The sequence below is a fragment of the Carassius carassius genome, chromosome 8 (genome assembly GCF_963082965.1).
Source record: "Carassius carassius chromosome 8, fCarCar2.1, whole genome shotgun sequence".
Taxonomy (NCBI): domain Eukaryota; kingdom Metazoa; phylum Chordata; class Actinopteri; order Cypriniformes; family Cyprinidae; genus Carassius; species Carassius carassius.
Window position 1 is genome coordinate 14,126,954 of NC_081762.1, and position 13,678 is coordinate 14,140,631.

The following is a 13,678-nucleotide window of genomic DNA, read 5'->3' on the forward strand; positions in this document are numbered from 1 at the left end:
ATCCATAAATGTGCTAATGTCTCTTGTTCAATGACAAAAAAAGAATGAATTAAATTATTTTTTACAAATATTTTTATAAATGAATACAATACAAGTTTATTTAAAAAATGAATTAATAAAAAACATGTTATTAAGGAATTCAGGCATTGTATGTATAAACTGAATTTTTTATATTTTTAAACAAATCAATAGGACAATAAATTTAAAAATAAATTATTATGACATTGACCCATCTCATTATTCTGAAAATCAGTCAGAATTTAGGGGATGCAATGCCAACAATAAGCACAACTACAAATGAACTCTTCTGAAAGAGACAGCTGATATCAGTTTCATTGAAGGTTTTGAACCAAACACACTGCATGATAAAAACCAAACCAGTGAAAAGACAGAGAAATAAAGATACAGACAAACAAACATAAAACACATTTAATCCAGGCAGGGAGAGTTTTGAGTCTCTCTAAACTAAAGCTTATCTGCGGAAATTTAAAATGCAAAAAAACGAGCTAAAATCCAACTAATTTCACGCTATAGCCTGCGTCTCCTACATCTTTACCTATGACCAGGAAGTCTGCAAATACAAAGGCAAACAGTCCTCCAATCAGAATGGCTGAGGAGAGAGAGACAGCATATCAGATGACAGATTGAAACGAGATGGGAGATGGAGACAGAGAGGCAGCAAAACAAACAGAGAAGGTGAAGGTGAACAAGGAAAAAAGACAGAGCAGAAGACCGTCTTCTCCTCAGAGAGTTCAAATTAAGTCCAAAAACTTAATAAAGAGATAGGACAGCAAAAATATAAATCATTTTTGGAAGAATGGTTCTTTAAACAACTGTTACTCCAAACATAATACTCCTACTAATAATATTGCTAACAACTAATGTCTAGCTTGCTATTTCATGCTTGAACCTTGAACACAATATCTCTTAATGTTCAAACGTTTGGGGTCAGATGTTGGAAAAAGTTGTTTTTCTTTTCTCAAAGAAATCAGCTTTGACCTCACAGGAATAAATTACATTTAAAAATATATTCAAATAAAAATAGTTATTTTAAATAATAAAAATTTCACAACTTATATTTTTACTATGTACTTTACTGTTATTAGTGCACATAAGAGACTTCTTTCAAATATATATAAATATATATATATATAAAAACCAATCACAAACTTCAAACAGTAATGTATATGTTAAGCTGACAATAATGCCATAAAGTTTTTCCACAATAGGATTTTCAGTTCAGTGTGGTCTATTAATCTTATAAGCAACAGGGAGACAGACAAAAACATGTACAAAAATAAAAAATTAAAGCTATATACAAGACAAATAGACAGACAGTTTCAAAGACAGAAGGCAAAAAAAATAAAAAATGGAAGACTGAACTGGGTTGTGGGAGTAGGTTTGAATGTTTGAATGTGTCAGGCATTCCTCACCTATCAAAACTTCCTTCCTCTCAAGGATGTTCTTCTGTGGAAGTTGAGCGGCTGAGCTTCCAGCAGCATCTACTGTGTTACCAGTCAGATCTGGTTCTGCTGCCACGCCAGGCTCCCCTTTGCCTCTCCTGACCTCGTTGCCTTGGCGACCTCCATTCTCGCTGATTTCAAAATCACCACTTGGACCTGGTCCTGCAACTTCATTATTTACGGTTTCATCTGGTGTTTGTGTCTAAATGAGGAGTGAAGAAAGGAAAGAAAAATGATAACCCTTCGAAATTGCACAACAGATCATGTATAACTGAGAAAGAACATTTCCAGAGAAACGGAGGAAAACAGCTGACCGACTTTTCTGTAGAAGTTCTTGGTTTTAATATATTACAAACTTGGTTTTTGAGAGTAAAATTAGCAAAGATTAGTAATAAAATCATCTGATGAGAGTGTGGTTTTGATGCAGTATGCACATACTAAATCAATGGAATTCATTCACAATGACAGAACAAATAATGCCACTCATACTTTGTTCTTTTTTTTTGTCGTAAATGTTCAAAAACCTTTTGAGGCAAATGTATTTGATCCCAAAGGGAATACGAGAATATTTACAGAGCAAACCATTCATGTCGAAAGCAATAATGGGATTAGGGATGCACATTATATTGGCACCATACTGGTTATTGGCCAATGTGGCAAGATTTTTTTTAAATGCACCTATATACCTAACGTTGGTCATTTCCATGATTTTAAGTTCGCTTGCCTTCACCCACATCTAACACTCACTTAAACTCAATCTTTAAAACGAATAATTTACTAATACTGTAATATTCAAATAATACCCATAAATGTAATCTTTAACAGGTCTCAAAATAAATATCATAATAGTTTGTAGATTTTTAAATGTTCTGCTGCCTAAATCCGCTTGAAGCATTTTATGATTTTAATTTTTAGTGTTTTATGTTTAATTAAAGATTAGATAATTCTCAAATTAATTAAGATTTTAATATCTACCATTTATTAAAAATAATTACTTTCTCAGTATTGGCTGCGATTTTCATACTGCTGCATCTCTTGGAATATTACTTGTTAAATAGATAGACAGATTTTCTATTTATAAAAAATAACTACTGGCTTACCTGTACTGGCCAGAGTTTTCATAGTGTTGCATCCTTACATGTAATATTGTTTCTTTTTTTATGCATGTATACGGAGGATCATCTAACCTGTGTTGTGGTCATCACTGATCGAGTGCTGGTCTCAGTCGGGGTGGCTCTACTGGCGGTAGTGTGGGGTTTCCGGGGTCGTATGGGGGCGGTGCTCGGAGTGGTCGGAGTAGGGCGTGGTCTGGTTGGCTTAGCAGTGGTGGACGCAACGGTGGTTGGGATGACCTCAGTGGTTGTGATGTCATCTGTTGTCGTCTCCGGTGTGCTGGATGGCTCTAACATGATGGTTTCTGTAGTAAGGTATAGATCCTCTTCTTCTGTGGTGAAGAGGTCCTCCAGATCACTACTGGCCACTGTAGTCTCAACCAGAGCGGTGGATGAGTCCACGAACACTAGAGGAACATCAGTCAGCCGGGGGGCAACCGTAGCTTTCGATCTCTCTTGTTCCTCTTCATCTTTATCAGGTTCTAAACTTGTGATGATTTTAGATTCCTGTTCCTCCTTGCCATCTCTGTCTACATCTTGTCCCAAGCCGCTCTCACGTTCCACCTCAGGTGGAGGTGGGCTACTTGGCTCAGCGGCAGGGGAGGCCGAGGGGGCGGGGCCAGTGGCCTGTGTGGTAGAAAGTGGGAGGGGCTCTTCTGTAGTGACCGTCACACTTGCTGAAGTTGGACTAACGTCCACATCTGGAACTGGAGGCGTAGAGAAAGAGCAATGAAAACACGGTGAGACAGGGTGAAGGAGATCAATACTCACAGCCATTTTAGACTGTGTTAATGTGTCATATGATACCTAGCAAAAGCATCTGCGAGGCTTCGAAGCAACCTTTGGATTGGTCAGATCAGGAATGTGAACATCCCCATGGCAACACATGAATAAAATATCAATAACCTTGGTAAGAAATACACATGCACACACACTAAAAACAAACAACAAAGCAAGCGCCACTGCGACACACAAACTGCTGATAAAGCGCACACACACAGACAGTGGCTCTTTACATACATGTAAACATACACATAGGGTTGATTTTTATTCAAACTAACCGATTTCAACAGATAACAGATTTTTGTTATTTCTAATAAATTAAGGTCACATTAATACTGTCTTTATATTTTGCTGTATTGTGTTTCAGATGCTTTAGAAATCGAATTGATTGTTTATCCCTGATGATTAAAAATGATGAAAGTTTTTATATTTTAAAAACTATGATAATCTAAACAGACTAAAATGATCAGAAACTACTTCAATGTTTAGTTTAGTTGTTTCATTTATAAAATCTATTTTTTTACACATACAGAATTATTACGAGCTGTGATTTTTACCATGGGTTGTTAGTGTGGGGGAAAAAAATGGGAAATGTCACCCTTTTTACATTTTGTTTTACATTATCTATATTTTGGATTTTTCTATCAATTGCAAAACTATGCAAAAAGTGTTATTTTAATTTATGCTATTAAATGTTATTTTAAAGTCAAAATTTAAGATGTATATAAAATGGTGGCTATGAAAATGAGCCGTTTATTCCTATTCAGTCCATTTAAAATGTCATGTCATTTGTATTAAACACAAAACCTCACTTGAGACGGGATGGAAATGACATTGTGGTGGAAATCCAACAAAATTAACTTCAACAAAATCACAGAAGTCTCTTGCGAGATATTGATGTCCCCTGTTCAGTAACGTTAGCGGTCAAATTAAATAATGTGTGAAAAGCGTGTTTGAAGAGAGTTTATTTTCTGAAAGACCACAGGGCCAAAAGTGCTCTAAAGAAACATCCAAGCACTAGCGGATATTGGCCGTCCACACCCAGATTCCTGCTGATTAAATGATCTTATTTACAGCAATCTGATTACTGAGGATCAGATGATCACTCACAAAGACACACACACACACATATAAGAAGTGCTCTTTATTTACAAGAAAAGAAGGGAGTTTTTTACTGTCAGTCCGTGGGCATCAGTTAGCAGAGGCTAAAATAAATGTATGAAGTTGTGGGAGGAATGTGAGACAGAGGGGCTGAGAGAGAGAGAGAGCAAAGTGAGACAGCGCAAGAGATGAAGAGGGGGATAAGGCGTTGAGTTGTGAGAATTATACCAGCTGGTGAGGGGATTGGGAGCCCAGGCTGGACTTTTAAACAAGGCAGCTGTGACCTCGTAATGAGTGATTCACACTCACACGTCACAAACATGCTAAAGTGACACATACAGAAACACATCACAAATCAAACTCACAGCCAGAGCCAGATCCAGAGAATAAGTCCTCATCGTCGTAAAAACCATCTCCAGAACTCTCATCATCTCTTGGTCGAGATGTGCGTCGCTGTGCCTTTAAAAACAGAGAAAAAGAAGTCAGAAACTTTTTTGCAAATCTACCAGAAGTGGAATGATTTAGCAGTACATTGTTTCAAAGCCAATTTCAGATTAACTGTGTGTTTGATAATGTGTGTAAGAGCGAAGGGGTCTAGAGTGGGGAGCAGTTTCATCGAGAGGCCTGTTGCTAAGGGCAACGCTTGCCTTTAACCCGATTTCTTAAAAAGGGATGAAAATTCAGCAGAAAAGGAGCTCTCGACTGACCCAACGTGTCACATAAACCAGAAAACTGTGGTCATAAAAAACACACAAAAACCCTCGTCAAATGTGACCCTGGGCCTGTGTCAAATGTGACCCTGGTCTCAAGTCACTGGGGTATATTTTTAGCAATAGCCAAAAAAAAAACATTATATGGGTCAAAATTATAGATTTTTCTTTGATGTCAGAAATCATTAGGATATTAGGTAAAGATCATGTTCCATGAAGATATTTAGTACATTTTCTACTGTAAATATATCAAAACAGAATTTTTGATTAGTGATATGCATTGCTAAGAATTTATTTGGAAAACTTCAAAAGGCAATTTCTCAGTATTTAGATGTTTTTTGCACCTTCAGATTCCAGATATGCAAATAATTGTATCTCGGCCAGATATTGTCCTATCCTAATAAACCATACATCAATGAAAAGCTTATTTATTCAGCTTTCAGGTGATTTTGTGGTCCAGGGTCACAAATAAATTCTAAACAAATTAGCAGCCCATCAAACATAAAAGTTAAGAGGCTGTTTCTGGCAACAAATGTCCTTTAAAAATATTGAATGTACAGCAAGTATAGTCAGCAGCCAACATGTTCAGAGTGACGCTTTCAAAAACAACATTACGTAACACCTAACCATTGGTCTAAAAGCACTACCCCCTCTTCTGAATCATTCTTTACTCTTGTGATTGCTTTCCTTCCCCCCGCTCTCATGATTGGTTGGGTCTCCATCCCAGCAACACCCCATAAATACTCAGACCCATAAACCGTTCCCATGCCCTCCCAGTAATCTCCCATAAACACACAGACTGGTCCCAAAATGCTGTCAGTAATCAGCATGCACTTAAGCTTAAGAGCATCACACACAAACAGACACACTATTATAACGGTGCCCAGTTTTGTATCTGGTCTAATAACATATTATGCACATAATGTAGACTATATTTATGTGACTTCATGCTTTGCATTGTAAGCATGTGTGATTCACTAATGTGTGTGTGTGTGTGTGTGTGTGTGTGTGTGTGTGTGTATGTATGTATGTATATATATATATATATATATATATATATATATATATATTTGCTATGAAATGGGTTAAAAAATTTCAATAAAGGTTTCCATGCTATTTTATTTAACAGCTCTTTACTATATTTAATAACTTTGATTTACATGCACGTTTAACAACACACTGCAATAATTAAAATATATACATACAAATAAATACATATTATATATAATATGCATCTATAACATTAATCACTAGGATTTCCTTTAATGTTTCTGGAAAGAAGTCACTTATGCTCAGCAAGGCTGCATTACTGATCAAAAATGAAAAGGATTAAAATACTGTAAACGGAATTACAATGTTTTGTATTTTAACATGTGATTTATTCCTGTGATGGCAAAGCTATAATTTTCATTAGCCATCACTCCAGTCTTCAGTATCACAAGATCAGTCAGAAATATGTTGATTTGGTGCTCAAGAAATAGTTCTTATTTTTTTTAATATTGTGCTGCTTAATATTTTGTAGAAACTAAAGATTCTTTAATGAAAAGAAAGTGAAAAAATCTTTTATCTTAATCTTAAATCTTAATCTTTTGTAACATTATAAATGTCTTTACTGTCACTTTCGTTCAGTGTCTATCCTGAATAAAAGTATTACTTTCTTAAAAAATTAAAATATGTAAATATAACAAACACATATTTCCATTACCATTTTGAGGAAAACAGTTTGAAATGCATCAGTTTATACCGGAAACATATCTCTGTCTTAATGCACTCATATTCATATATAGTTTTGAGACAAGGAAGGCCCTTCAGGGCATTATAATAGCCTTATAAAAAGCACATTTAAATCACCACAATATTCATGATGCATAATGTTATATTACCGGGTAAATCTTTGTGACTATTGTGACTACAGTACATCTTTCTCTCTAGTGCCAAACACATACTAGCAATCTGAAGAGATTCCATTCTAGCCATTTTATCAACTAAACCAGCTCTAAATAGTGCTATGGATTTGCGCTGATCTTTTTTTAAGCTCAAAGTGCATGTGAACACCAGGGAATCAGATCCCACTGTGCCTCAATCTGAACTGCTATTAACCACAGGCCATTCACTAAAAGCAATCAGATCTAATTCGATTTCCTCTCCAACCTGTACAACACTCAGAAATACATGCTGCAGATGCACCGGATCTCCTTTCCAAATCACATATGTCTCTGCAAAACCTGGTGCTCAAGATGCAAGACTAAGCCAGTATGAATATTTGGATAGACTGTGTTTGTGGATGTCTGTGTATCCTCCCCTGTAATGGTGGGGTTGGTTTGTGGTGTAATTTGGTCTACGACATGATTAAGGGGTAGAACTGACACGCACAGCAAGGGATCTTCACAAACAGTTTGTGTGTGTGTGTGTGTGTGTGTGTGTGTGTGTGTGTGCGCGTGTGCACGTACAGATAGAGTGTGGGGAAAAGCTTTTTAGAGTCAAATGTAAATATAACATCCACCCGTCTGGCGACACATAAAGGACGAAAAAATACACTAGGGCTGCACAATTATGAATTATCAGTTCTCTTTAAATTTGTAATTATGATTTTTATTTGCATTGTTTGCATTGTAATGCTTATTTTGCTGGAGGCAATGTTTGTGTAAATCAAAATTCTCTTAGCAGCATAAAAATTATGAAACATAAATATGCAATATGCTTTGCTGAATAATTAAAATATATTTATAATGGAATGCAGTAACTGAAATTTAAGTTACCGTGGCAGCCATAAACACTATTTTGATTATTGTATAATTGTGCATCTATAATGCATAGAAATGTATATATATATATGTATTGTCCTCTCTTTCTCTGCCAAATTTGTGGCGGTTCTTTAATGGCTTCTTTCCAGAAGAACAGCTGCGAGTATGACTTGAGATAGAGAGAGCGTGTTAAAGAGAGAGAGAGAGAGAGAGAGAGAGAGAGATCACGGTGTAAGTAAAGTTAAGAGGTGACTTGGTCACTAGGTGATGACCTCATTACCACAGAGTTAGACATACAAAAATATCTGAATGCACATCTATATGTGCCAATTAAATACAAATACCAAAAAGACCAATGTATTAGAGCACCTCCCCCTATAAAACCTCTGACTCACAAGTTTAAACTTTGTCTCTTGAAATGCATGTTATAAACGTGTATGAAGAGGACAGCTGTTTCTGTGGGACAATCCTTAATCCAACCAGGAAGTGATCCCATAATCCCACGGGATTAGGACCATGTCGGATGCCCATATGGGTAAGACGCTGTTTGTGTCAGTATAAGAGATCCTCCAAAGCGTACAAGTATTAAGCATTTATGATGTGGTGACAAAAACTATTCCTGGTTTAATCAACACATAACCGAGCCGGGCACATAATCAAATTATTATACACTTTACAAAACTAAAACACTACATTTGTAATCAGCAACCCTCTTTACTTCATAAATGTGACATTTTAAATTAGAAAAGGATATTAAAAGGGAAACAATTGTACGGTGGAGCTATATTTAATCGGAAATAAAACATTCTCTGGATCTGGAAATAACTGGGTTGTTAAAAGTGACAGGTGTTTGGAGGGCAGGGGTTAAAAAAAAAAAAAAAAACAATATTAAAAATGATAATAATAAAAAAAATTATAAATTGATTACATAAATGTATACAAGAACATTAATTATTATTTTCATGAATTGTCACTTTTCAAATTTTAAGTAATTTAAACTATTGTTAAAAATACTGCTCTATGTTGAACTATAGAAATTTGAAAGAGAACGAATAAATTTAAAAAAGAAAATGTAAAAATTATTGTTCACAATAAAAATGTGTATTAAAGTAAATAAATGCATAACCTTATAAAAGTCATTATTGTTTTACTCAAACATAAAACAGTGGCTTCTGTGTTAGAAATCTAAACTTTGTGATAAACGATTTGTTAGATTAGATGAGCAGTAAAGGCAGTTTTGGCTTGGGTTTTCCAAGTGTTATGTGGGGAAAGTTTCTGGAAAGCCTTCTGCTGAGAAGTTGCCATGGAAACACTTTCATGGTATATTATCCAAGTCATGACTGCTCTTCCCACACGACAGCCAGCCTAAAACACCCGAATCACTGCTGTCTGGGATAACAGGGTAAAACGGGGTTAACTCACGACAGCATGTGCGTAACATGACCGCTGTCAAACAGACTTGTAATGAACTCAAAAGTGCAGATTCAAGTGATTCGAGTATGCAGTGTTTGTGAAGGTTAAAGGATGGTATTGTGTGTGTATTTGTGTGTCCGTGTGTGTCTGGGTGAATGAACTCTTTCTCCTCGCAAGCAGATGGGGCTTCCTGTGGATCATAACTTCTCTTGTGTTTCTAAGAAACTTTTCAAAGCAGCTAAAAAATGCAGCCAGGGGCTAGGGAATGGGTTGTCTTTGTGAGTATGTGGGTGTGCATGTAAGGGCGAGTGTGTGTGGCCAGTCTTTGTGATTATGAACAGTCCTCCCTCTATCCCAGAATCCCCTGCTGTTCTCAGTGTGTGTGTTTGAACTTCTGTATGTGCCCGGAGATCCTCATTTCCCATTTCTTTTGGGACAATCTCAATTTTGCCGCACAAATAAAAAGGAGGAGAAGGTACATAGAAACGAGGGAATAAGCGACGACAGGTTTTCTAGAATAGCAGTTGCTGAAAGTGCAATACGAGCAAATCTGGACTATTATGGAGAGTTGTTGCTCAGTGACAACATACCTGACTTGAGTACAGAAGTGGATGAGAAACTCTGTGGAAGTTCGGTCCACTGTCAAGTATTTAATAGCATCTACCAGCACTACAGAATCACACTTACCAATGAAGGATTGCACATTTTATGTAATGAGATCATCATTTAGGGGACAATATTATATCGGTTTTGTTGTTGTTGTTGTTTTTTTTTTACATGAAGTTAAACTTTATGTCCTGCTACAACCAGTTAATAGCTCAACGTGTCTTTAAAGGGGGGTAAAATGAACAGATGGAGTTTTGTTCTCAGAAGTAAACATTCAAACACACAAGTAAGCAATGGAAATGGTCACGTGGATACCTATACTCTACAATACTGTCACTGGGGCGGTACCCTTAGGTACAAGAGTTAAAAGGTGCATATTAAAAATATACCACTAAATGGTACACATGCCTATTAGTACTTTAAAAGTATGTATTAGTGCCTTTATAAAAAGGTACCGCCCAAGTGACTGCTTTGTATCTTTTATTTCTAAAAGAGAAAAACACTGCATTGTATTCTATGTGTGTACAGGTGCATACAGGGTTGGTAGGTACTTCCTCGTCCTCTATCTATGAATTAGATGAAGTGAAGCAGATGGATCTACTTAAAAAATTGGGTATCTGAAACTTTTTTTTTTTAAAGGCCATTTTATTCATCAAGAATGCCTTATATTAGGGGGTGTACTCAGATTCGGTATTTAATAATTGCAAAAAATAAAACTACTATTCAAATTGTGTTGATTTGCTGACCGTAAATGCAGGAATCCATTATGAATCCTATAAACACGCAAACTAAGTCAGTTATAACTAAATACACTGGGTGGCGCTATGGAGCACATTAAATTGATTATATTTGATCACAGAATGTCGTTGTCTGCATCGCCAACTTTGGAATTATAACCCAAAATAATCTAACTAAATGATCTAACAAAATTGAATTACTTTTGATTAAATAAATCAGCGAAACTGATATCATAATCACCACCACAATTCAAGTTTATTTGTATAGCGCTTTTTTCGATACAAATCATTGCAAAGCAACTTTACAGAAAATATTTTTTCTACAATATTTAGTAGTAGCTTATCAGTGGTGACTGTCAGTTTATGTGCATATGACAGGAATTCTCAGAAAAATTAATACAATATGTAGTCAATCAGACGATTAACACTATTAACAGCAATTATTATGTGATTGCATAGTAAGTATCAATATTTGTTAGTTCTGTATGTTGTTTCAGGGTTAGCAATGAGAAATCACATGAAATTCAAACACCAGTCGACTGAGAAAAGACAGCTGTCCATCATTGGATTCACGACTGCGCAGCTGTACCCCGAGTGGGCCGAAAAGAGAGCTTATGATAGCCAAATGATCTAGAGACATATGCTTCCTTTAACGCCCGTTTCACACATACTCCGTCTACAGTGCGTATGCGGTGCGTATTTTTTTTAAGCACCCATGTTAACGGATTCCAGTGTTCACACTGCACGCGGTTGCGTTCCGTCAGTGCGTTCCAGGAAGCAGTGCGTCTGCAGCAGTGCAGCGATCGTTTAAGTACCGAGTCTATTTTTGCTGTGCTGCATATGCTGAATTAAAGTGACAGCGCATTGTTCACGGTAAAAATGAACCTGGATTGACACGGAAATACAGTCATTACACAATAAATGTATACTAATTAAAGCCTACTGTGTTTCACACGCAACACATGGGTTTTGGCTAGATTTAAAACAAGAGAAAGAGCAACTTTAGAGAAACAAGGCAACATTATATATGCACTTTTATAGAGGCAGAAAAACAAAGTTATTTAAGACCCGTTGGATTGCGTGTAATAAAGATTTAAACGCAAAAGGCACGAGAGTCGACTGTTTCTGTCAGTGGTGAGTTTTAAGTTTAAAAATGAAAAAGATTTTTAAATGTTTTTGTTTTTTTACATGATTTGATATCAAAATAATGGACAAATGTTGTGTTTTGTGGATCAGTCCGCGGATCAGTAGCGGACTGCAAACGCGTCCTGTGTGAAAGCACAATGAGTCCGTGCTGCTTCAGCACCACATACGTACGCACACGGACTGCATACGCACTGCAGACGGATTATATGTGAAACAGGCGTAAGTTTCCTCAAGGGAGAATGGTTTAAGAACAGAAAACACAAAGCGCTGAAATAATCTTTGCTTAGCACACCGTTATCTTTGCGTCTCTGTAAGGTCTGTGTCAACTGCGGAGCCAATTCACCTGAGAATGTGAATATTTAATATAACGTAAGATATGTTGTAGAATGTTAATCAAGCTTGATTAAGAAATAGTGACAAAAACTATAAAATAAAAACAAAGTCTTTCTCGTTAAACGCCATTTAAATAAACACATATATATATACAAATATATATATACACACATATACACATATATATATATATTTTTTTTTTAAGCCCATTCCTGTATTATATTGATTAAAAGAGACAGTAAAGACATTTATAATGTGACAAAAGATTTCTATTTCAAATAAACATTGCAGCCTTAGTAAACATAAGAGACTCATTCTTACCAACCCCAAAATTTTAATGGTAGGCTTATTTATATGTTGTGTATATACATAGCATACAATGATTTTGCAATGAGGAAAGAGAAAAAAAATACATGGATGCCATTCAAATCCAGTTGTTACACCATCAAAGATTATGTTACATGTCATTTAGTGACATACAGTACAGTAATTGCAGGGACTATCCTGCACGAGTAACTTGAGGTTAGTCTTACTTAAAGTCACAGTAATGACAGGGCATCTGTCTGACGCTCCATTGGAGAATCCTTGAGCTTTGGGTTGCCAGCCCACATCAATAACCTCTACTCAACCATCATGTGATGTGCGCGTCTGTGCATGTGCATTATAAATGAAAGTCACATTTACTTCAGAATGAGACTCATCTGACCAGAATTCATCTCAGGGTTATCATCGCCCATTAAAAACATCAGGTTAAAGCAGGAATGCAGTTTCCAGTCACACGCTCCTTCCATTTCCACACCAAAAGATAAAAGTGGAGTGTATGGAATGTGTTTAGTTAAAGGAGTGCAAATATACAGTGAATGGGAGCACGAAAGCAGTGGACTTGTTTTTCTCAACGTTATCTCACTCTCCACATACACGCCTCCAGAATAAATGACCCCTGAAACAAAACATTCAAATACCATTTATTGCAACAAAATTTTCGTGAATATGTCGGTAATTAGCAAGCCTCGCAAAGCTAAAGAGACTAATGGCCCATTCACACCAAGGATGATAACCATAATGATAACAATAAAAATATGGTTTTAAAAATCATTTGCATAGTCCACTAAAACCACAATAATGGCACAGAGGAATGATATCACTGAAATCACTTTCAGAACATTTTTTCTAGCTGAAGAACATTAAATACACTGACAGCGTGTCAGAATCCATCCTGCTTTAAAAATCTTGAGCAGTCATAACTGTAGCATGCCCTTATTATAAACAGAATACGGATATAGTTATTGTTATCATTCTTAACAATAGGTATAACGGCTCCTGAATGTTTTTTCCAGACCAGAAAAATCACGCTTCAACTGATGCCTTCAAACTTTTAATGTCTTCCTTTCAGGAATCATGATATTCAATATCACAAAAATTGAATGGACACCGTGAAAAAACTGAAAAATAAACCAAAATTACAATCAAATTTGTTGAAGTGATTCTACCATGACATCACTCGAAACTGAAAACTGAAATCAATGTACA

The 13,678-nt window shown here is 36.1% G+C and overlaps 1 protein-coding gene across 2 annotated transcripts in view; it reads right to left on the reverse strand.

Annotated features, from left to right (window-relative positions):
• LOC132145353 (syndecan-3-like) overlaps nucleotides 1-13,678 on the reverse strand; it is a 37,080-nt gene that overhangs the window by 3,868 nt on the left and 19,534 nt on the right. The window contains exons 2-4 of one of the 2 annotated variants that reach the window (XM_059556284.1): nucleotides 4,825-4,912; nucleotides 2,651-3,282; nucleotides 1,434-1,665 (exon numbers count right to left, since the gene is read on the reverse strand). In XM_059556284.1, the coding sequence (XP_059412267.1) occupies nucleotides 1,434-1,665; nucleotides 2,651-3,282; nucleotides 4,825-4,912 (952 nt within the window). Of the gene's footprint in view, nucleotides 1-1,433; nucleotides 1,666-2,650; nucleotides 3,283-4,824; nucleotides 4,919-13,678 lie in introns of both variants that reach the window. The other variant, XM_059556283.1, reaches the window with a different exon arrangement.